At 38.8% G+C, this 23,713-nt stretch overlaps 3 protein-coding genes across 4 annotated transcripts in view; 1 reads left to right on the top strand and 2 right to left on the bottom strand.

The window, feature by feature from the left end:
• PDCD11 (programmed cell death 11) overlaps positions 1-3,594 on the bottom strand; it is a 43,555-nt gene extending 39,961 nt beyond the window's left edge. Inside the window, exons 1-3 of the mRNA XM_044665542.1 lie at positions 3,422-3,594; positions 1,361-1,470; positions 314-445 (exon numbers count right to left, since the gene is read on the bottom strand). Of these exons, the coding sequence (XP_044521477.1) occupies positions 314-445; positions 1,361-1,462 (234 nt within the window). The 5' untranslated portion in view covers positions 1,463-1,470; positions 3,422-3,594. The remainder of the gene's footprint in view (positions 1-313; positions 446-1,360; positions 1,471-3,421) is intronic.
• A 181-nt stretch (positions 3,595-3,775) lies between these two features.
• Positions 3,776-7,587, top strand: ATP5MK (ATP synthase membrane subunit k). Its single transcript, XM_044665541.1, has 4 exons — positions 3,776-3,847; positions 6,481-6,577; positions 6,660-6,752; positions 7,464-7,587. The coding sequence occupies exons 2-3, from the start codon at positions 6,491-6,493 to the stop codon at positions 6,747-6,749; spliced, it is 177 nt and encodes a 58-aa protein (XP_044521476.1). The 5' UTR covers positions 3,776-3,847; positions 6,481-6,490; the 3' UTR covers positions 6,750-6,752; positions 7,464-7,587.
• A 67-nt stretch (positions 7,588-7,654) lies between these two features.
• TAF5 (TATA-box binding protein associated factor 5) overlaps positions 7,655-23,713 on the bottom strand; it is a 20,932-nt gene continuing 4,873 nt past the window's right edge. Inside the window, exons 3-12 of one of the 2 annotated variants that reach the window (XM_044665539.1) lie at positions 20,848-21,085; positions 16,998-17,313; positions 16,487-16,650; positions 16,265-16,400; positions 13,734-13,854; positions 13,141-13,270; positions 10,786-10,950; positions 9,456-9,633; positions 9,074-9,251; positions 7,655-8,814 (exon numbers count right to left, since the gene is read on the bottom strand). In XM_044665539.1, coding sequence (XP_044521474.1) covers positions 8,597-8,814; positions 9,074-9,251; positions 9,456-9,633; positions 10,786-10,950; positions 13,141-13,270; positions 13,734-13,854; positions 16,265-16,400; positions 16,487-16,650; positions 16,998-17,313; positions 20,848-21,085 — 1,844 coding nt within the window. In that variant the 3' untranslated portion in view covers positions 7,655-8,596. The remainder of the gene's footprint in view (positions 8,815-9,073; positions 9,252-9,455; positions 9,634-10,785; positions 10,951-13,140; positions 13,271-13,733; positions 13,855-16,264; positions 16,401-16,486; positions 16,651-16,997; positions 17,314-20,847; positions 21,086-23,713) is intronic. The other variant, XM_044665540.1, reaches the window with a different exon arrangement.

Here is a 23,713-nt window from a genome sequence, read left to right as displayed (position 1 = left end):
AGGGGGGCATTTCCCAACAATGGGATCTGGAGACCCTACATCTATTTATTTATTTGTTTGTTTATTTATTGGTGTGGCCCTCACCTTCTGCCTTGGAATCTATACTGTGAATTGGTTCCAAGGCAGAAGAGTGGTAAGGGCTAGGCAATGGGGGTTAAGTTAAGTCAAGGACTTCTTCATGTTTCATAAACCTTATTTGGCAATGCTATTGAATTCCTGACAGGGGTAATGCAGATGCAACTGGGACACAATAGCAGGACATAACAATAAAGGAGTCAGAAGAAGACAACCTGCTGCTCATTGGCAAACAAACCTCAATACTGAGAATCCCACTTTGCTCTGCTTCAGATTTTCTGGGTTCTTTTTTTTCTGTTTTTGATTTTTTATTTTTAGCAGCTTGTTCTTGGTTCCTTTTTCTTTTGCGAGATCCTTCTTCAGTAGGAATCTAGAAGAAATCCCCACAAAGACCCAGAGAAGTCGGGGAAAGAAAATATAATGCAATTCTCAACTTTTCTCTCTGATAGCTTGTTTTGCCACCCCAATTCTTTTTTCAATCTATTCTTTTTCAAACTATTTTATTTTCCCCCCACTTACATGTAAAATTTTTAATTTTTGAATTTCAAATTACTGGTTCTCTCCTCTTCCCTCCCTGAGATGGTAAGAAATTTAATATGGGATATACTCATGAGGTCATGAAAAACATTTCCATATTAGTCATGTTATAGAAAACTGCTGATTCTTGAATAATAAGCCCAGGCTCTTTACAGATTGAAAAATCTGACCAAGATCTCCATTCTCCCTCCCCAAGTCAGAGATTCACATCTCCTCTTCTCATCCACATGTTGTCATGTTTTCTAATTCTTTTGAAGCTTGGCTCTTATTACATCCCTACCCTGCTCAAAGTCATTCAGGGATCCTTATATATAAGGATTCCTTATAGAATTAAGTTAAAACTTCTTAGTCTCTCAAGTAAGGCTCTATAATCTGGTTCCAACCTATACTCTTTCCTTACTTCATATTATTCTCCCACAACCTTTATGTACTCTAAGCTACAGGTCCAAGCATGTCTATCTTTAGAAGTGCATTTATGCTCTTATTTTCATCTCTGCCTTAAAGAACATAAAGGTGATGGGAGATAGTACAAGGGAAAGAAGAAATACTACCTCTTTCAGGAAGACCTCCCTGGTCCTTCCATAAGAAAGGCTGCTCAACTCTTTTGAACTTTTAAAGCATTCCTTCTCTGTGCCATTCTTATGGCACTTTCCTTAGAAAAAGTCCCATTCCAAAGTTTAGTTCTTCATAAGAGCTCTAGAATAAAACTGTCATTGCCAGCTTTGAGCCACTCATGCACCCAACTTACATCAAATAAATTATCATGTTCAACTGGCTGCTGGGGAACTTTTTCTGGATGTGCCTTCTTTTTTGAACCCCCACGAGGGAAGCTGTCTTCCTGGGATGCCATCTTGGTCTCTTAAAGAAAAAAATGCAGCAAATGCCAATGAAATGTAATGAGTTTCCTAAGCTTCACTGGGCAAAGGAGAGAACAGTCAAGACTCAGAAGCTCTGGCTTCCAGACTCTATAAACAACCCAACATTTTGAAAACCATTGCCTTTATTTTTTTAATACTATTTAAAAAAAATTTTTTTTATCAATTACATTTAAAAATGGATTTCCACACAAGTTTTCCTAAGTTATCTGATTGATAACCCTTCTTCCCTTCCCTCCCACCTCCCAGTGCTGGCAGGTGATTTGATCTGAATTATACATGAATTATCATGCAAAATATATTTCCATATTGTTCATTTTTTAAAGTGAGTAATCTTATAAAACTAAAACATAAACCCAAATAAACAAGTGAAAAATTGAATGCTTTCATCTGCATTCTGACTCCCAACAGTTTTTTCTCTCAAGATGGATAGTATTCTTTGTAATAAGTCCCTCAGAATTGTCCTGGATCATTGAATTGCTGAGTAGCTGCTAAGTCTATCACGGTTGATCATTCCACAATACGGCTGTTACTGTGTACAAAAACCATTGCCTTTAAATGGAAAACAGAAGGCCACAGCTTGATCCCGTAGGCCCCTCACACTCATTTCCAAAGCAGCCGACAATGTTACTACCACAGTAATAGAACTCAAAAGGATTTTTCTATGATGGTTACAGACAATATATAAAAAGATCTCCCAGGGAAGATGGGTGAGGTGACAGAGAGGTTCACTAATGTTTTCAATTCACACATGTACATTAGAGGCTTCTCTCTTGACTGTTCAAATGAATAGCTATCTCTTAGGAAAAAGATGCAAACATTTACTCTTTATATGACTAATGACACTGGATGGAGTTTAGAGTCTAAAGAAAGAACTAACCTTTAAGCACTTATACTCTTTGAGCCTTAGTTTCCTAGTCAGTAAAATAGGATAGTAAGGCTTGTACTATCTACCTCAGATAATAACCTACCTCAGGTTTATTGCTCAGGGAGCAGCTAAGTAGCACAAAGGATAGAGCATCAGGCTGGAGTCCAATCTTGTTTTGGAATTGATACTAAGTCGGAAGGTTAGGATTTAAAGAAAAAAAGAGTTGTTCAATTGTGTCTGACTTTTCATGGGTCCATGAACTGTTGCACACGAATATTATCCATAAGTTTTTCTTGGAAAAGATAACTGGAATGGTTTGCCGTTTCCTGTTTCCTTCTCCAGTGGATCAAGGCAAACAGAAATTGAGTGACTTGCCCAGGGCCACACAACTAAGAAGTGCCGGAAGCTACATTTAAACTCAAGTCTTTATGATTCCAAGCCCAACTACTTAATCTACTGTGCCACTTAGCTGTCTCCTAAGCAAAGAGAAGTTAGTTAACATGTAAGATACAGTCAATAAGTGCCCCAAACTGAATTTGATTTCGGGCCCAGCACACTATCCACTGAGCCACCTGGCTGTTTTTAAGGACACAGGGACAAATTAGGGAAAGACTCCAGAGTCGGAATCAAATCAGACATAACCCAGACCTCTAGAGAAGAGCAAGCGCTCTCTTCCCTCTGGGACACTAAGCAAATTGTCAACTACCCCCCAGAAATATTACATATTAGTGCTTTCAAACACTTTAGAAAAACCATCAGACCGAAACTCTTTACATCACTGGCACCCTCAGCAGTCTGGTAAAACCCAGGGACCCTTTTACTGGTTAAGGTTTTTAGTTGCATAAAATAAATGTACAGGATTACAAAAGAAACCAATTATAGTGAAAGTTATTAAAATATATTAAAAACAAAAACCCAAGTCCATTGCCAACCCAATTTAAGAACACCCGCTCTAGTCCAACCCCTCCTTCTAGAGCCCAGGGGAGGGAAACCCTGGACACACACGTGAACCGTTGGGAGTGGAGCAGGATCCAGCGCTTCTTCCAACGCCTGCCGCCTCACTTACCTGTCCTGGGAGCCGGTGTCCGAGAGGCGTCCCGCGTAGGGGGAGGCCAGGTCGGGGAGTCAGGGGGAGGGAGGAAGAGGGGAACACGAAACACCTTTACCAGAACTACGATTCTTCAGGGGAGGCCCACGTGGATCAGTCCCCAAAAACTCACTTCCGGAAGTTATTCGTCGTCTTAAACTGCTTCCGCTCGCTCCCGAAAAAAACGGGAACGCGTCGGGATGGGGGCGGGAGAAGGGGAAAGGGGCGGGGAAATAAGTAACGGAAGGACAGAGGCGTTCCAACTCCAGCCAATCGGAGACGAGAATTGCGTTCTTCTCGCCCAATTAGAGGATGCCAGGGATAAGGCGGGCTCTTCCGGGTCGGGGTTGGGGGCGGCGGCAGCGGACAGTGAAGGGCAGCGGCGGCGTCCGAGGCTGCTGTCTGGTGAGTAAATTGTGAACGATCTTGGACTGCTAACCTCTTCTTCCGGCCTCCGCGCTGGGCCAGTCATGGGCCTTGCGCCCCGTCGGGGCCGGAGAACCGCGAAGTGTGCGAGAGCGATTTAATGGCTGAAGCAATCGCCCGGCGAAGGCCGAGGCCAGCAGAGGAGGGGGCCTAGTGGAGAGTGAGAATGAAGGCAGGGCCAGGGCAAAGGTGATTCCTAGCGTAAGAATCTTCTTTTGACCTGGCCTCGAATCATCATTTCCTTATCTAGGTGGCTCTCTAAGTTTGCAAAAATATTAACTCCTCTCCCCTTCTCCTCTAGTCATTTCATTAAAGTATTCTGGGGGAGGAGGGCGGGCGAGGGGGAAGAAAGGGGTGCAGAAGCCTCAGGAAATGAAGCCGTGAGAGGTGGATAAGAAATTGGGGTCAATAGAAAAGAATGAGGCAGGACCCAGAATCATTGGCGTCAGAGCTGATGGGGATCCTAGAAATAGATGAACTGTAGTTCACAGGAAGAAACGGACCCTGAGGGAAAAAGTGACCTTGGTCATATGGCAACTTAGACACCCCGAGTACCAAAGACGGGAAAGATGGAAGACCAGGAGAGAGTACAGGATCAAACGAGTGGTTTCATGTTTGGAAGCCAAGAACTCTTGAGTTTGGTGACTGTCTCTTGTCTCCTTAGCAATTTTTCCACAGCTAAGCACATTGGGATGAATTGAGTCTAGGAGGACTAGGAGAGTGAATGAAAATCAGCAAAAGCCAAATATATTTAAGAAAACGAGCAGATTAAATTTATGAATACCTAATACGCATAAGGTACTTTGGACAATGGACAATGTGAGAGGCAGTACAGTGTAGGGAATAGAAACTGGCCCCTGAAACCAGAAATATCTGAATATCAAGGCCTGCCTCTGATACATCCTGAAAGTGTGGTCCTGGTCAAGTCACTTAATTTCTCAGTGCTCTAGGCAACATTGAGACTAAATTACAGAGAGGCTGCTGACCTGCATTGGTAAGAGGAAGTTTCTTCATTTGAGAGTTCCTTATACTAATGAAATCACAGGTCTGGTTGTGAAAATTCAGAAATGTAAGATGTGGTTCATGTACCCTAAGAATTCTATTTGAAGAAATAAGCAGAAAACAAGACAACCATGAAAAATAATAGTTAAAGACAGACGAGATGCCTGTGGCTGTACATGATTAGTCTTAAGATTTACAGCTAAGAAGAGACTTTATTATCCTCATCCCTTTTAGCTTTACTCTTAACAAAATGTGAGAACACTGACCACACCCAGAACAGCGATAGAAAATTAAATATCCCAAGGAAGAGACAGTGTATGAATAGAGAAGGGGCCCCAATAACTTGAAAGCATATTGTACAAGTTATATTTTGGATCTTAGCATTTTGGTATCCAGATTGTAAAGCTATCCTAAAATCTTTAGCAGGGGAAGCATTAGAAACTTCACCTCTTTATCTTGTTATTTTAATTTTTATGCAGGCTGCAGTGGTACTTTGCTAACAGTATTATATTTGGAGTAAGAAAGTCTGTTTTAGTCCACTCTCTTAACATTTATAAGCTGTGCAGCTTTGAACAAGTTGTATAAATTCTCTTAGCTTGTTTCATCAGCCATAAAAGAGTAATAATAATAGCCATAGTGCTTTGATTCACTATGCACATTTATCTCTTAATCTTCCATAACAACCCTGTTGTGTCCAACTTTTTGTGACCCCCATTTGAGGGTGTCTTGGCAAAGATGCTGGAGTGGTGTGCCATTTCCTCCTCCGGTTCATTTTACTGATGGGGAAAAGATTAGATTTGCCAGGGTCACAAAGCTAATAAATGCCTGAGGCTGGATTTGAATTTAGGTCTTCTGTTGGCGGAGCACTCTATACCATAAGCCATCTAGCTGCCCTACCAACCCAGAGGTAGATGCTTTTATCTCTACTTTACTAATGAGGTTAAGAGATAAGTGACTTGCCCAGGATAACACCTTCTTTAGTAGAGCTTCTGAGACTAAGTATAGTACTTGACCACCCTTTTGGGGCATTTGTGAGGATCAAGTCAATCCATTAGTTATTTAGTAAGGAACTTTCAAGTTCCAGGCATTTAAGCACTGGAAATACAAAGGAAGGCAAAAGCATGCAATTATGTATAAACATGAGGAAATGTAAGAAAAGTGCTTTCTTTAAATCATGAAGTACTATAAAAATGTGAGCTCTCATTATTTGAACTGTAACTTACCCATCCCCAACCCTTCTCCAAAAAGTGTTTTTGGTACACCGATGTTAGAATTTCAGATAGTAGATGAAGCAAAGCAGCAATGACTTTTAAGAGACAGTAAGACATCTGTTCTAATTCTGCTTCATCAAGGACAAGTCCCTCAACTGACATTGTCTACTAATTTTCTAATTTATAAAAAAATTGTCTACTAATTTTCTAATTTATAAAAAGTTCTTTGAAAACTTTATAAAGTGCTATGTAAATGTTAGGTACTATTATTAAGAAGCCAGAAAGGAGGAAGATGCTGTTCGGTTACTGTATTCACTTGTATTTTAATAAATATAACTTATTTGCTCAAATCAAATGGCAGCCAAACCAGTTAATCATTGAGTTTTTCTTCATTTTTAGGATTTCAATTATGGCAGGTCCAGAATCTGAAAGTCAGTATAATTTCACTGGTTTTAAAAAATACTTCAATTCATATACCCTTAATGGCAGAAAGAATGTAAGTACTTGGTCATACCTTGGGCAATCCCGTTTTAAGATAATTTTGATATAACATTCCTTTTCTGGTTGATCTCATTTAGTATGTACTGGCCACTTATGGAGGAATTGCTTTGCTCGTACTTTACTTCAAGACAAGGTCTAAAAAGACTCCAGCTGTGAAAGCAACATAAATGGTAAGATATCAACATGTGACTGAACAATACCAATTCTATGTTTTGGTTCCCAATTTGCTGAAAGGTTTTCTAGAGTTTAGATCTTTTGGTAGGGTATAACTAACATGAAAAATGCCTATGATACAAAACACATAAGAGTATTACGATTTTAGAGGGATATTGATTTCTTATAACATTTTTAAAGGGTGGAGTTGACTAGCATTTTTGGAAAAGTGGTATTCTCTCTTAAAATATTAATCAATTCTTTGTTCTCTCCTAGTTAAACCTAAAGTTTTCTGCTAAATTCTCAAATTAGTGGGTTTGTTTAACACTTACCTCCTGAAATTCTAAGGCAGAAGAGAGGGGTAAGGTGTGGTATTAGGGGTTAAGTGACTTACCCAGGGTCACACAGCTAGTGAGTGATTTGAGGTCAGATTTGAACCCAGATCCTCTTGACTCCAGGCCTGGTTCTGTCCACTAAGCAACGTAGCTCCCCCCTCCAATAGACTTAAACTCCATAATGGCAGATATTATGTTATAATTTTCTTCCTTCAAACTTAGTGTGTAGTATCTTGTATTATTGTACTAGGTGTACAATAAATGTTTATTAAATTGAATTCTCAGCTTCTATTTATATAATAGTCTTTTCCTAAAATGAATACAACATAAATGTTTTGCCTTTAAATTGGTTTGTGTATTCACATTTATGTTTTTGTTTTTTTGCTTTTATAGGAATCTGATATGTTTGTGTTTATATGTGTATACTTTGTCCATCATCAAGTTTCCTGGCTGAAGAACCTGCTGTCAACTTAGCATGTGATCTATAGATCATAAAATAAAACATGAACTCAGAAAAGTTGGCTTGTTTTTATTTACAAGGTATCAAAAATATAAAAACTGTACAAAATACAACAAAGGCAGAAAACTGGCAGTGACTTGTCTGTCTAAATCTGCTTTTAGTTTCCCAAAGCAAGGCTCTGTATTGGAGGTAAGCAACTGAAATGTCTGCATTTGACTTCAAGTGTATCATATTTTGCATCAGCTAACGGAAACCAAAGCTTAGCTGAAGGTCTTTATCTAAGCACCCTCCACAAAAGGTTGTTTACTAGGAGGGGTACTTGGGAATATGTAGAAAGTCATTTCCCACATGTACTTTATTGTCTTCACTTAAGAAACTTTCTTTATAATAGGAGCTATTCCTTCACTGGCTGAGGAAATTCTCAGTTGCACTTATTACACAGGTCACTGTAAATAGTGCAGGAGATTTACTCATTAGACCAAGAGGTTTATTTAAATTAAGAGTAGGCCCCTGCATATTGGGCTGTTAGACCTGTTTCAGCTCTTTGAGAAGAAAACATATCTGATTGTTTCAAATGAAGAGCAGTAAGAAAGCTATTAAAGTAGGCAACTGGTCTGTTTCATGTAAGTACAGAGTGCCAGACAGTAGCTAAATTTCATTTTTTCTATCAGGAACATACCCAGGTAGAGCTTCTTCAACCTAAACTTAGTGTTATTTAGGACACTAAGGGCTTTGAACGTTCAAGTGGGTAAAAATTGTTGAAGTCAATAATTAAAGAAAATAAATTAAGATGGAATTTGAACAAAAAATGCATAGTTTCCACATAATCCAAAGCACCGTTAACATTTTCTTTCTACAGCGCCCATGCCTTGTATCCAACTCACAGAAAGTTGCTAAATGTACAATTGCTGTAGAACTGTTGTCCAGTTTAGATTTCCAAGCAGCCTCCTTGCAGATCCTTTAAGATAAGACACTCTTTGTGGCATAAATGTTAATCTTTGAGGTATTTACTTTTAAGTATCTTTTTTTCAGAGAGTGGCTTTCAAAAAGTCTTAATACAGATGGTTTATTGTGGACTATAAGCTCCTGCAGCTAAAACCAAGTTTCTGCGAGTAAAATGGAGATGTACAACTGGTGTTGACTTTGTCATATATGTTCCCAGTAATAAATCCTGTGAATTTTCAGGCAAGTTTATATGTCCAGTGGCTGTAGTAAAGTCATCAGTCTCTAGGTCTTCAAATGCTTTTATGGCATCCCACAAACGAACTGTGTTATCCATTGAACCTGTAGAGAGTATACTTATGTCATCAATTAAATTCTACATTTTAGCACATTTAACAAAGTTTCTAACAAAGGACCAATTTATGAACAATGTAAAATATCAAGCAGACTTGGTCCTAAGAAAATAATCCATACCCGCTGAGCAGGTTTCAGATTATTATGGAGGAAAACAAAAAATGGGTAAAGAATAAAGAGGGTTTTTTTTTTTGTCACAATATTTTAACACATTTATTCTCCAAAGCCTTTATTCCTAGTTCCTTACCTGATGCTAAAATTTCTCCATCTCTACTAAACTTAAGTGAACATACTGTATCTGTATGGCCTTTTAATTCTCCAACCATCAAGCCATGTCCAATATCCCAAAGAAGTACTCTGCCATCTGTTGCTCCAGTAGCCAGGAATCTCCCATTGGGAGAAAAAGCCAAAGAATGAATTGGTCCCTATAATGTAAAACCATGTGAAAAAAAATTTTAGAAAAAAGGTTTCAAATGGCAAAGAAAATAGCAACTGAATTTTGAACTATAAATTCCAATAGTATAGTTCAAAGTAGTATTTGAAATAAAAGTATGAATTGAGACTCAGGAAATTAGGACCATTTTTCTCCCATAAAGCAATGATATTATTTTATTTAAATTATAATTTACCTTATGCCCAGTGAAGATCCTTACACAGTTTCCATTCAAGACATCCCAGAGCCTTACTGTTCTGTCTGCTGACCCTGTAGCAACGTAGTTAGAGTTTGGATGAAAGCGTGTACAGTTCACATCAGCAAGGTGGCCGGCAAATATTCGTAAAGGCTGATAATGATCTGTAGCCCATAGCCTTAACAAAAACAAAAAGGCAGTTTTAAAACAAGTTCCTGTTACTAGTATATTCTACATAAAAGATGTACTAAAAACTGTCTAAAATGTTTCTTATGATTATGGCTGTTATGGGAGGGAAAAAAAATTTCCATTTAGAAAAATTGGCATGAGCAATATGCTAATTTTGAAAAGGAAATTTAGTTCATGTGAAAATTGATTTTCTGTTCATATTCCATCTTTATTTTCTTTAACATCTGTGCAAAATATGAAGTGAATTTTTTTTTTTAAGCAGAGCTGCCTTAGATAATGTAACCACTGTGTAAGGGGAAACAAGTTGATTTAGTGTGGCTCTAGGCTTCATATGAGGAAAAATTTTATATCAACCAGAACTACCCATAAGTAGAATGGGCTGCCTCAGGGAAAGGAATGGATTCTGCCCTATCAAGAGAACCTTTCAAAGAAAGGTTGAATGCCATGTTATTTGTGGATTTTGTAGAGGAGCCTCCTATTCTCATATAGATTGGACTAGATGACTTCTGAAGTTTTATGGTGGTTTTTCTCTAACCCTGTCATGATTCACTGTCTAATCCACCCCAGGAAAGTGATAGGATTTCCGGGTAAGGCAATATGGGACATTAAATGGTTCAACCATTTTGGAAAACACGTTGGAATCATGAGGAAGTTGATAGAAATAATTTATCTTAATGCTTTGACCCAATTTTTCTATTAATCAGCATATATTCCCAGTAGGTCAAGGTCAGAAAGTCTAGGGACTTTAGACCAAAGCATCCCTAGCAGCATTCAGGGTTGCAAACAAAGCGGAGAACAATTGAATAAAGTGGAGAAGGCAATAAATTATCATTGTACACTGCGAAGGAAGGAATTTAGAGAACTTGGGGAATACTTACATGAACAGAACTAAGGGAGCAGACCTAGGAGAGCAATTTGTGGTGTTTTTCCTCCCAAAAAAACCCTTACCTTTTGCCTTAGAACTGATACTATTGATTTCAAGGGAAGAAGAGAAGTAAGGGCTTGGCAACTGTGATTAAGTGACTTGCCCAGTGGCACAGCTCAGAACTGCCCAAGGCCACATTTGAACCCAGAACCACCTATTACCAGCCTAGCTCTCTATCCAGTGATAAGTACACCAGTATAAAATTTATATTTTTACCGAGCTACTCTGTCATGTCCTCCTGAAACAAAATAGTATCCATATGGAGAAAATTGTGTATCCCAAACTGGATAGTTGTGTCCTTTGTATCCTACCAAACAAGTAAATGTTTGGAGGCTCCATAGCCTAACAGTGCCATCTTCTGAGGAAGAAAGTAGGTAGTTTCTAAAAGAAAAACAAAAAAAAAAAAAAAACATAAATGTGATTTATATCCTAAATGTAAATCAGACTCCATTTTCTCCCAAGGATACAAAGAAATCAATGTGAACTTCCTTTCTATTAGGAATAGCTGATAGCTTTGTTTATAATTAGAATGTACAAAATGTACCAGAGTAGAAAACTCCAAAGTTCTAATGCCAGTTCTGTTCTAGGTATAATGGGCCATAATAATTTCTGTAGTGTGTTATGGTTTGCAAAGTAATTATTTCATTTGAATCTTACAATAACTGAAGCTAGGTATTGAAGTGAAATAGTTTGTCCAAAGACATAAAGCCACTGTCAGGCAGAAATCAAACCCAAGTCTTCTTGAGTCCAGATTATATACTGACAGCTTAGTTTCCCCATCCGTAAAATGTGAATACAAGCTTGCACTTCCTCACAGAGTTGGGAAGTTTCTTGTAAACTTAACATTACAAAAGTGAACTCTGTTTTGCCAAAACATCTATGGTAATTATGTTCCTATGCCACCTTAAGAAAAATTAACAAAGTTCAAATGTTCAGAAAGCAATTAGTGCGTCACGTGATGCGTCACGTGATCCTTTCAGTACCACAACTATCTTCTAAGATAGAAGCTCCTCATTGATATTGCCGCGCGAGACGAATCCTGGTCTTTAGTTCGGCTTGGTAGGTGTGCTGTGTATTCCTCCTTCTGCCCTCCTTTTACTCTTTCCACACCTGTTACTGACATCTTGGGGTTCTGTATAGTGATTGATCACTTTTGTCTAAATTCTCTACCCTTCTGCCTCTGATTTACATGGCTTTATCTCAGTGCATTCATGGGGTCTGCACTCCCTATTTGTGGGATTGTTATTCTTTTTAACTTTTCTACCTGCTCTTAAAGGGGAACTATAGTCAGATTACATCTTTACATATGCTTCATTAGTGAGAAGCATTTCTCCCCAGTAGTTGTTTCATTTGATACAGAATGACTGAGTAGGCAGCACTGATAAAAACTTGTACCAGGAAATGTGTGTGATGTGTCCTGGCCAGTTTTCCATGAAAAGGTACCCTCCTCCCCCACAACTTACTAATGCCTGCACACAAGTCATATTATTTTCTGCAATCTCCTGGTCTCCTACTTAATTTATGTGGCCAAATGGCTTAACCAGCAGGCCGGCAGCTTTTTCTTCTCCTGTTGCCTGACTTGAGAGAGGGAGAGGAAAAAGTATTCTTCCCTGAATTTTTCTCTCTTTATTTCAGCAATTTTCTTAGTGTAAAGGAGTTTTATATGTATGTGTGCAGTTATATCAGTACTAGAGTGCCCCATTAAGTCTTGTTTTTTGATTAATAATCAAAATAATTTTGATTAATAATCAGCAAAACCATGCAGCACCAGAAGTCACATTAATGTACTTTATTCATCATTGGTTAGCACATAACGTTATTAAAAATAGTTCAGAGACTTATTGTACTTTAAAAGTGTTATTCTTACATAAAATGCACATATTTACTTGTATTCAGTGTTAAAAAATGTGGCGTTTATGGCTCTCACGGCCAAAAAGGTTGCAGACCCTTGCTCTAAACTGAGAAAAATAGACTATGTAACTATACAGGATATTCTCCTCATGGGGAGGGGTAGGAGTGGGGGGGGTAGGCTCTAGAGATCCACAGGAGAAGTGTATCAGGTAGCAATAAAAGGTATTTTTCAAAGACAACAGCAGACAATGAAACATCCGTTTAGCCCAATTCAGTATGACCACCAAATATTCAAAACAAAATCTTCTAATTCACTAAGTTTCATGTAGAAGAAAGTGTTTATAAGGCATTTTGCAAATCTTAATTAGGATGATTTATGACTGCTAACTGGCCTTACCCAAAAGCCAATGAAAAGGGATGAGATCGTGTTGAATTTTCAAACAAGTAAATTTGTTTTGCATGTTTCCCATGACAACTCTTGAAAAGACACACCTTCAGAAGATTATTATTACTATTCCAGTATATGTTTTAATTGTTATTCCTTTTGTACTGAGGCCCTGAAGTAAATTAACAAAAGGCAAGATCCTTAAGACTAATCATGTTTAATATATACAATATTAGAATTTTTCAGACATACCTTGATTTGCATAATGTGGCTTTAGAAAATATTTTGCCCAGTCTCAATATTTTTATTTACCTTTCCTGCTTTTCATATTTTACCTGTCAGGACTGAAGCTTGCCCCATAAACAGGCCCACTGTGACCATATAGAATCTTCAATTCACTTGCTGTTTTTTCATCCATGATTCTTTCTAAAACATCATCAGATTCTTTGTCTATGAGGCTGAGGTCTAGAAAAAAATTCCAGACAGCAATAATTTAAATGACACTTGCCAAAAGCTGATTGGTCACATCATAATATAACAAAATAATATCACTCATCTCACAATTAAGTGTTTTTTGTCATTTTTTAAGGTATCTGTTCAGTATTTTATATTAAAATGTTAAGAAACCAGCTTCCCTTAAAGTGAGGCTTTGACTTAACTTGTCATTTTCTTTCACTACAAAAAGCATCTCTTTTTATACCTAAAAAGAAAAGCTTTATCCAATTTTTTTTACTTAATTTTGTGATTTTTCTGGTGTTACACATTCAAGGAATAGGGAAAAAAGTTAGTCCTATCTTATAAGCTAAAATGAAATCAAGTGAAACAGAAGCTTATGGAGATGGCCTTAAGATAAAAAAAAAAAAAACTCATGGAATCTCTGGATTCCTAGTAATATTTTTAAAAAGTCATAATAAAGCATTTTTATTACCTGTTGCTGTCTTCACACTACGAAGCTTTTTGGGAGTTACGGACCATACTCTGACAGTGGAATCAGCAAAACCTCCTGCAATCAAGCTGGAATCATCAGTGACATCAACTGCAGTGAGACCCTGTCAGTAAAAGGAGGAAAGTTTTAACAGGAAATTATATTGCAAATACTGTACTCACTTTATAATGAAAGAATATATTAAGTTCCTTCTATATGACTTTTGCTATGTATTGTACTGGGGGGAGGGGGAGCTGGGTAACACCAAAAATAAGACAAGGTGCTTGAAAAAGTTTACAATTTAGAAAGGGCAATTAGAGAATTGTATCTCTTCTCAACAAGTCTAAAACAGAACTCATCTTCACCTAAATCCATTTCTCTTACAAACTTCCCTATTTCTTCTTCTGATTCCCAGGTTTGTAATCTTAGCATTATCTCCAATTCTGCCCATCGCATATCCAATCAGCTGCCAAATAAATTGTTTCTACACCACCCCCAATATCTTTTGCATCTGACTCCTCTCTACTCAGACAGCTACCACTTTAGTCTGAGTTCTTCTAACCTCTAACCTAAGCTCCTACTATAGTTTCCTAATGGCTCTCCCTGTTTCAACTCTCTCCCCATTCCAACCACTGCACAATCAACCAGTTAACAAGTATTAATTAAACACTGAGAATACAAAGATAAAAGTGAAACATTTCCCTGTCTTTGAGTTTACATTTTAAGGAAGACAAAATATACACATATTAAGTATATACAGAATATGAATGAAATGAAAACAAGGTAGTGTTGGGGAGGGAGAGGCCAAAAATACCTTTAGGAAGAAGACAGCCCCTGAACTGAGGAATAAAAGAAACCAGAGATTCTAAGCTGAAAAAGGACAGCATTCCAGCCATGAGAGACAACTAATATGGAAGTACAGACACAGACAATAGCATCCATGTTTGTGGATCATGTCTGTGGACCAGTATGGCTGACCTGTAATGAGTGTGGGAGGAAAGTATGAGATAACCAGAAAGGTGCTAAGGGGCTGTGATTTTCCCCATGTGGAGAACTAACCTAACCTACTCAGTAAATTCCAGTAGCTCTCCATTGCTTCTAGAAACAAATATCAACTTCTCTGTTTAGCTTTTAAAACTCTTTTCATGGCCTCAAACACTTTCCAATTGTATGACTCTGGATAAATTACTTAATTCCCTTTGCCTAGCCCTTACCATTCTTCTGCCTTGGGACCAATACACAGTATTAAGTCTGAGATAGTTAAGAGTTTTCTATAAAAATAAATAAAGCCCTTTACAACCTGGTACCAACCTATCTTTCTGACCTCAGTAAAGTTATTCCTCTTCATTTTCTCTCTGGTCCATTCAAATTGACCTCTCTCTATTTCCTCACAAACATTACTCCATCTCCTGTCTTTGCAATGCCTTTTAATTGACTGGTCCTTCATGCCTAGAATGCACTTCTTTCTTACATACACCTCAAAGAATCTCTCACTTCCTTGAAGAAGCAGCTGAAGCACCATTTTCTACACTAAGCCCTTCTTGATACTGGCTCAACAACTATCTTAAATTTAGTCCTATTACATTTATTCCCTTTATATTTATTTTATATATACTTGTCTCCCTTGATAAAATGTAAACACCTTGAGAAGAGGGATCGTTTCATTCTGTATACTTGTATCCCTGACACCTGGCATCTGTCTGTTAATTAATCCATGCACAAATAATATAAAGCAGAATATGACAAGTACACAAGAGGAGTATTAAATGGCGTTTTATGTCTGAAAAAGAACTACCACAATCAAGTCCTATGAAAACAAATGATCAAAATGCAGTAATATAGTAAGTGCAATGGTTTCTACCTTTTAAATTATGAGTACCTGAGAGAGAATTCTCCTGTAATTAAAAAAAATGGATAAGACTACTTATTTATTATCTACTGTTTAAAAGCAGTCAGTATCACAGAAGAGCCATCTTTCACTACTTTACACTTTCCTGTCTCCCTCTTATTTTTAATTTCAAATCATCTAAGTTTTGCCTGAAACATAATGGTAAACTAAAGCTAAAACAATTTTGCAATAAACACACAAGGAAAATTTATGCACACTACTCTATCATCTTAAGTATTTATATAAAGTATTTGTATTAAGTATTCATACAAAAAAAAACCCTTAAGTTTATATAAAGCAAACTGTAGAAAGTTCCCAAGCCTAGTAGAACTAAACAATAAAGCTTCCTATTTCTCAAAAATTTTCCTAATTCTATAGAGGACTCAGCTGATTGAAATTAATATAATAAGCTGACATTTAATTGTGATTGCTGCAAAATATCAGAGATTTTCCAAGGAATCATGTATATTTTTTCTAATCCTATCTATCTTACCTATGTGCTGTCATATTCAGATGTTGTCAAATAGCAAAGTCATATATTTCCCCCAACTCAAATTTTAGAGTTACTTTAACTATATTTCAGAGGCAGTTTTTCAAAATCAGCTCCAACTATTACACCCTGAACTTCCACAAATATTTCACCAACCTGATAGGCATTAAGGAATGTATAGAAACAGATGGAAGGTAAACAATCTGGACCAAGTCGCACACGTTTCGTAGTTTCTTTCATGTTCATTATTTTATCCAATTTATCTGAATCTTTCAATTCAGGAAGAGGAATTCTACGGGAAAAAAAAGTTGTCAAATAACAGCAGCTATGAACACACTAAGGGAAGATCCCATCCAGTTGTCAAGATTTCTCCCTAACCTGTTTTGAGGTGGAGCATTAGGATCTTGTTTTTTGCTTTTAGATCCCATACTATCTTTTTTAGGTTTCTTTTTTTTGGGCTTTCCTTCCTCATTCTCCCCTTCTTCATCTTCATCATCCAAAGGAACTTCAATTTCTGGTTCTTTTAACAAACCAAAAAAAACCTACAAATCAAAAGAGCAAACATTTCAAAAAAATACATATTTTTAGCATTTCTAATGCACTTTCCCCACTAACACAGTGAAAATAAGATGCTGACAAGATGGCCAGCTTTTAAAACAAACTATACACACCCATTCTTTAAACATGAAACATCCCTGTCATTGTGAATGGAATGTCACTTTATTCTGTGACCCCAGCTCCTCTCAGATTTAGCAGTGCCAGCACACAGCAGGTGCTTAATAAATGCTTATTGAAAAACTGGTTAAAAGAACAACGTATGAGCTGATCCATTGGAAATGCTCCCGATCGGATTCTCTGCATGATACGTGTCCCAGGACGGGGCCCATACCTTTGCCTTATTTGCCTCTCGCTTTGCCTCTCCGGCCAAACTTCCCACCATAGCATCTATCTGTTGCTTACTCCGAGGCATCCCATCGAAGATGTCAATATACAGGTGCTCCTGGACTATGTTCCATATTTGGTTGTTCTGTTTCTCCTGGAGGTGTCTTTTCAAGAGTTGGTAAGAGTCACGGGAAATTCGCAAAACGAATTTACTTGTTCGAAAATCCAACATAGTCTCATTCCCTTTCATGTGCTCCTTTTTGGTAAGGCTAGATAATACTCGAAGATCATCCTGATAATAACATTCCTGATCGCCATGAAACCTATTTCAATTTTTAAAAGATTAATTTTAATAACTAGTTTTTTCTTATCATTATGGTAATCTGTGTCCCTCCCATATATCCTGAACCTTCAAAGCTGTCTGTTAAACATGGATTAATACAGCCAATGTATTAAGAATGAATGTTATCTCAACTTATTCAAACTTGATTCTTAAATTCAGACATTAAAACTCTACACAATAATCATTTCTTCTGTCAATGAAATGCACAACACAATTTCAAAAAGAGAAGTAAATAATTTGTGTTACTGAAACTAAAGGCAAGAGCAGTGCCTTTAGTAGGAAGCCACTATTTCAGTATTTGAGAGTTTGGGAACATTTATTTTAGTAATGACAACATTTGCATAGCATTTTGTAGTTTATAAGGGCTCCAAATCTCATTTAATCCTCGTGATAATCCTATGACAAAGGTTGGACAGGTATTATTATCTCCATTTTATAAATGAGGAAACTAAGATTCAGGCTTGAGTGACTTGCCCACAATCACATGACTAATAAGTGGCAGAGTTAGGACTCAAGTCTCAAACCCAAGCCTCCCAATTCCAAGTCCAATACTCTTTTTACTACAACACGAAAAAAACATGTCTTTAAATAAAATGCTTTTCAAAATGATATTTAAGTTATATGTATTTACTTACTAAATGAAACACATTAAATATCTTCATTTTAATATATGTTATAGCCAGAGTCCTTTGAGGTCCCTGATACCTCTAAATTTATGATTATAAAATGCTGATAGCAAAGACAAATTAAAAATGCAAATTAGTTGTTCCAAAAATTGAGTAAAGCCATCTAGTCTAAAGAATAAATACCTATTTTTTCCAACTACAACTCTTACATATAAAAACTATTACACACTGGCTACATTTTATACCATGCTAAGTCATAAAAGTTAAATTTAAAATAATTACACTATCTGCCTCACAAGGCTATTATATATATATATATTTTTTTTTTTATTTTAAACCCTTAACTTCTGTGTATTGACTTATAGGTGGAAGAGTGGTAAGGGTAGGCAATGGGGGTCAAGTGACTTGCCCAGGGTCACACAGCTGGGAAGTGACTGAGGCTAGATTTGAACCTAGGACCTCCCGTCTCTAGGCCTGGCTCTCAATCCACTGAGCTACCCAGCTGCCCCCTCACAAGGCTATTATAAAGAAAACACATTATAGAACTTAAAAACACTACATGATGAGCACTATTATTATATTTTACTCAAAGGCAAAAACTTAAAGGCAAAATCTTTAGAAAAAGAACGTTTTAAGGTTAGGTAGGCTCTGATTCACAGTTAACAGATTACTGGAGTATTCATTCATTTCCATTAATTCATTTTTACTGTTAGGCACTGGGGCGGAAGAACAGGGTTTTCTGTTCTGGTTACTATGCTTATAGATGTAGTTTGCCCAGGCTTCAAGTTCAGCAATCACACATAGCCCCAGAGTCAATACTGGATGGTACAAGACCCTTGAGTGGGGCCAGCTCACCACTAGGAAGTCTGATGGTCCCCCATTCCCAAAGGTTCATCATACTGGAGCCAGACTTAGTACAGATATGCTACTGGGCCTACTCTACCACATTCAGAATTCCCCAAGCTCAAGTGATCCATCAGTCTCAGTCTCCAGGGTACGTGGGATTATAGCTGCTACTATAACCTGGATAGTGTGGGTAAATTATAAACAATAATTAAGACATAGTGGCTGACCTTTTGAAACTTACACTCTAACACAAGGCAAAGTATTATATATAGAAAGTTTCCTTCCAGGTGTGAAATTTTATGATATAGAAATATATGATACTATCTAACAAAACTGTAATTATAGTGCAAAATAGAACAGAATAGCATAAAATAAAAGTACCATTTGAGATCAGAGGAAGTAAAGATAATTTCTGACTGAAAGGACAGTTTGAGAAAAAGGCTAGGGAAGATTTTCTAGAAGTAGTCTTTGGTCTATATAGTCATCTTCAAGAACAGGTAGTATTTCAAAAGGCAAAAACAGTGTGTAAGGGTTGAGGAGAGTGAGAGAGGCATTCTACATATAAGTAAAGGCATGAAAAAAGTTATGTACATGTACATGGGATGAAGAATAGTTCAGTTTGGCTATAATGTTAACAAATATTGCACTGAAATGAATTGAAGGTGAGTTATAAGATATGCAGTCTGAAAGGTAAAGAGGTACTGGGTTTTAGGTGACTCTTAATAGCTAACTAGAGAGTGGCTTTATAGGGAATAGGGAGTCTTTAATGTATTTTGAGAAAAAGAATAACATGAGCAGATCTATGCTAAGATGACACAGGTAGAAGTGTGAATGACTGGTAAGACAAGAGATTGGAGGTGAATAGAGAAATCAGTAGTCCAGGTGGGTGGTAACAAAGGGCTGCCCTTGAGTAGTGACAACAGGGATAGACAAAAGCACAGATTAAAAATTTTTTGCAGAAACAGAATAGCCAGGATCCTAAGACAATAGAATCTAGAGCCAGAAATAGCCTTAGAGATCAGATCATGCACGACAATCCCATCTTAGGGAGGAAGAAACTAAGGTGCCAAGAGGTTCAATGACTTGGCCATGATCCTAGAGATACTAAGAAGCAGAGCAGAGATTTAAGCAGAGTTCCTCTATGTTCACTCCTCTTTCTATCTTGATAGTTGCATCAAAAAAGTCTTGGTAACTAGTTAGATATGACAGGTGAGGAAATAAAGGTTGAAAATAACACCACAAGATTTCAAGCATTGGTGGCTAGGTGAATGATAAGAAATTAATAAGATAATGAAAGAAATGGGAAAAAGAGTTGGTATGGGGAAATAAGTTCTATTCTGGAAAAGTTGACTTTGGAATACCAATAGAACGCCCATTGTGAAGGACACATTACCTTCTTCTTATTAAATATTGGATGAATTCAGAAATTTGGTCAGAGGCTTGGATGAAATTAGGAGTTGCAAATTCCTGGGAAAATGAGTCAAGGCTAAGTTTTCAGCTCAGAGCCAGGCCAGTAGAGTATACCATCCATACTGGCATCCTGGGATCCAAAGAAAGTAATGGCAAGTACAAGTATAAGGCAAGGAAAGAGAATCTCTTATTCTATTCACTTACCAGAAGAACCTGAGGAGGTAGCAGTAGTAAGGGATGGAAAAAGGAGGAAATTTCTTAATGATTGGAGTAAAATAAAAATAAATTCCTGGAAGTAAACCCTGGTCACTGGTGATTTTCTTTTACATTTACGGTCATGCTATAGGATTTTATAATAAAAGTATAAAGAAACATACTTTTGTGAGGAATCCTGCTGAAGCCCAAAAAGATCTAGACTAGGAGTCAGAAGATTTGAGTTCTAATCCTGAATCCTGCCACCAACTAGATTTGTGACACTTGGCAAGTCATTTAACCCCTCTGAGTTTCCAATTTATTCATGAAATTAGGAGGGGGCAGAGCTGGGTCACTTCAAATGTTCCTTGCAGCTCTGATATTTTGTAATTCTATAGTATGACATAAGGATAACCTCAAGTACAATGACATTCACATACTTCTCAAAGAATGATTTTGCTTCATTTTCGTGCTGATTGTAGACCAATTCCAAGTACATATGTACAAATAGAGGATAAAATAACTGAGATAATTCTGCTCGATGACAGTCCAGGGAACATTCAATGAAATGTTTCAATCCACTGTAGTACTCTTCATACATTGCTGGATCCCCTTGTTGATTATAGGCAGACAGCACTGCACTGACATCAGGCTGGTCTTCTACAGCAACTACTCCAACTGCAAAAAGGAAAAAAATACTTCAAGGAAAATGAAACACTATGTAACCTCTGGCATAATGTCCAGGGGTAAAGTATGATTCAGATCTCCTCCCTCATACTTCTCTTCCCCTCCCCTAAAGCATACATAAAGAATTAGAACTTGTGCATGTTTCTTTTCATATTGCCATATACATCTTCCACATGTATTTCAAATAATCCAAAAATCAAACAGAATAAATAATTTATTTGGAGCAATTTCATTTTAAAAATGTGATCCTATCCTTTTAAAAATTCTCATGACCCTCTGTCTGTACCATTCATATAGATCTAATATTCCATCACAATCTGGTTCCAGCCTACCCTTCAAGATTTATTTCACATTATACCCTTTATGTATTCTACATTCCAGTCAGACTGGTCTACTGGCTGTCCCCTGAATTCAGCATTCCATTTCCCATCCCAAGGCCTGGAATTCACTTCCTCCTCACTTCCACCTTTTAGAATCCTTGTCTTATTTCAGTTAGATTGGTACATCCTACTTGAAGACTTTCCTAACCTCTGTAGTTTTTAGTATTTTCTCTTTTCTCAAATCATCTTAGACCAATTTATCTGTTTAATTATTGAATTCCAATGTAAACTTCTTAAAGTAGGGGTTATTTTGCAGAAATGGAGTATATGTGTGTTTGTATATGAAAGACAGGGAGAGGTTGTGCCTGGTGCTACTCCCCTTTAAGTTAGAGGCAGTGTCTAGTCTACCCATGTATAATAATTCTTAAACTATGTCATACCCCTACCTAACCTCCTCCTCCTTTCCTCCAAAACCCCCACAACTTTCTCTTTACTCCCAACCACAAGCAGGCTGGTCCTGCTACTACTAGATAATCTTTGGATTTGCTATTCTTCCCCCTTTCATTCACCATACTCATCCTTCAGGGTCCAGTTCTAATCTGACCTCCTCCACCAGACCTGCCCAGTCCTCATTACCTAATAATAATATTACCCCTAATGATGAACTCCTATAGCAATCAGTTAGCAAATATTTATTAAGATCTTATGATAAGAGGCAGGTAGGCAGCTCAGTGAATAGAGTGGCAGACTTGGAGTGAGAAGGATCTGAGTTCAAAAATGACATCTGATACTTTCTAGCTTTGTGACTCTGGGAGTGTCACCTAACTTCAATTGCCTGACCTTTACCACTCTTCTGTCTTGGAATCAACATTGATTCTAAAACAGAAAATAAGAATTAAAAAAAAAAAGACTCTACAATGTGCTAGGCACTGTACTAAGCTCTGTGACAGAAAGAATGCTAAAGGACAAGGAGCTTAAGGCCTAAAGATCCAAAAAAATTCGTAAACCACATGTTGAAACACATTCTACATAGGATAAGTTGGAGAGAAAGGAACTAGAATAAAGTGGAATAGGAAAAGGCTTCCAGTGGAAGGTGGGATATGGGAAGCCAGGAAGCTGTGATGTATCTTTTTCACACTGGATCTGTCTTCTCTCTCCAAATGGACTTGTAAACTCTCACTTCTTTTGCAAACTCCACAGCACCCTAGCAAAAACCATGCACATTGGGTGCGGAAACAAAACATTTTGGATTGTAGGAGCCAGGCCGGACAATAGGTGGTCCAGGACCGAAAGACTTTAAAGCACGAGGTAGCCAAGGCTAAGGAGCAAAAATGTCCCGGGTGCCTCAGCAATAATTCCTTCCAGGATGGCAGTGGGCAGTCAAGTCCATGCCCATAGACCGACATTTCAGTCCTCCATCCATCCATCCATCCATCCTTCCATCCACCTCTCTAAATATTCTCTTGTCAGTCAGTCAGTCTGCCCGCTCCCCAAGCCCAGGAGCAGGCGAGCAAACAGGCAGGCAGGCAGGCAGGCAGGGGACAGCTCCAGGCGGAGGCTGTGCCCACGAGCTGGGCGCGCTCCGGAAAGGGGGCGGGTTGCGGCCGGAGAGGCGGGCCCAGAAAATTCAAACCAAACCCGCAGAGGAGCGGGCCGGCAGCCCCTGACAGCTAGCTGGGTTTCCCCGCCGCGCACCCTAGGACCCCCTGACTCACCTTTGGCCGGAGCTGCCGTGGCCGAGGCGGCTCCCGAGCTCCCCGTGCTGGCCCCAGCAGCACCGGGGCCAGCGGACGCGGGGCAGGCGCCGGGGCCGGGGCCGGAACCCGAGCCAGGGCCCGGGCCGGTGGGCCCGGCGGCGGCGGTGACCCGGCTCAGGAGCGCGATGGCGGCTTCGGTCCCGGGCCCGTCCGCCTCCCCGAGGGCGCCAGCTCCCGCCGCTTCCTCCAGCAGCCGGGCCTCGCGCCGCAGGATCTCCTCAGACTCGCGTAGGTTGCTCCGCCGTAGAAACTGCAGCACGGCCAGCAGGGTCTGCCGGTCCTGAGAGGCGATGCCCTCGGCAGCCGCTGCCGAAGCCCCAGCCGCGCCCCCCGGGGCCGCTGTCGCAGCCGCAGCAGCAGCAGCTGCCTGAGGAGCCACGGCGGGCTTCGGGGTCCCGCCATCGCTGCTGGCTGAAGACGCCGCGACACTGCCGCTGCCGCCGCCACCTCCGTTATGACTGCTGTTGTGGCTGCTCCCGCTACCCTCGCCTGGACAGTCGCCCGGCTGCGTGGCTGGGAGCGCCTGCGGTCCCTCCGGGTCA

Source organism: Gracilinanus agilis, chromosome 2 (assembly GCF_016433145.1).
Source record: "Gracilinanus agilis isolate LMUSP501 chromosome 2, AgileGrace, whole genome shotgun sequence".
NCBI classification, from domain to species: domain Eukaryota; kingdom Metazoa; phylum Chordata; class Mammalia; order Didelphimorphia; family Didelphidae; genus Gracilinanus; species Gracilinanus agilis.
The sequence above is the reverse complement of the archived record's forward strand: the minus strand, read 5'-3'. Positions and strand labels throughout refer to the sequence as shown.

What these genes read in the sequence shown, in the direction of transcription:
- ATP5MK (XM_044665541.1), top strand. Translation starts at nt 6,491, where the DNA reads ATGGCAGGTCCAGAATCTGAAAGTCAGTATAATTTCACTGGTTTTAAA. An exon ending in CCCTTAATGGCAGAAAGAAT is followed by an intron (nt 6,578 to 6,659) that starts GTAAGTACTTGG and finishes GATCTCATTTAG; the next exon opens with TATGTACTGGCCACTTATGG.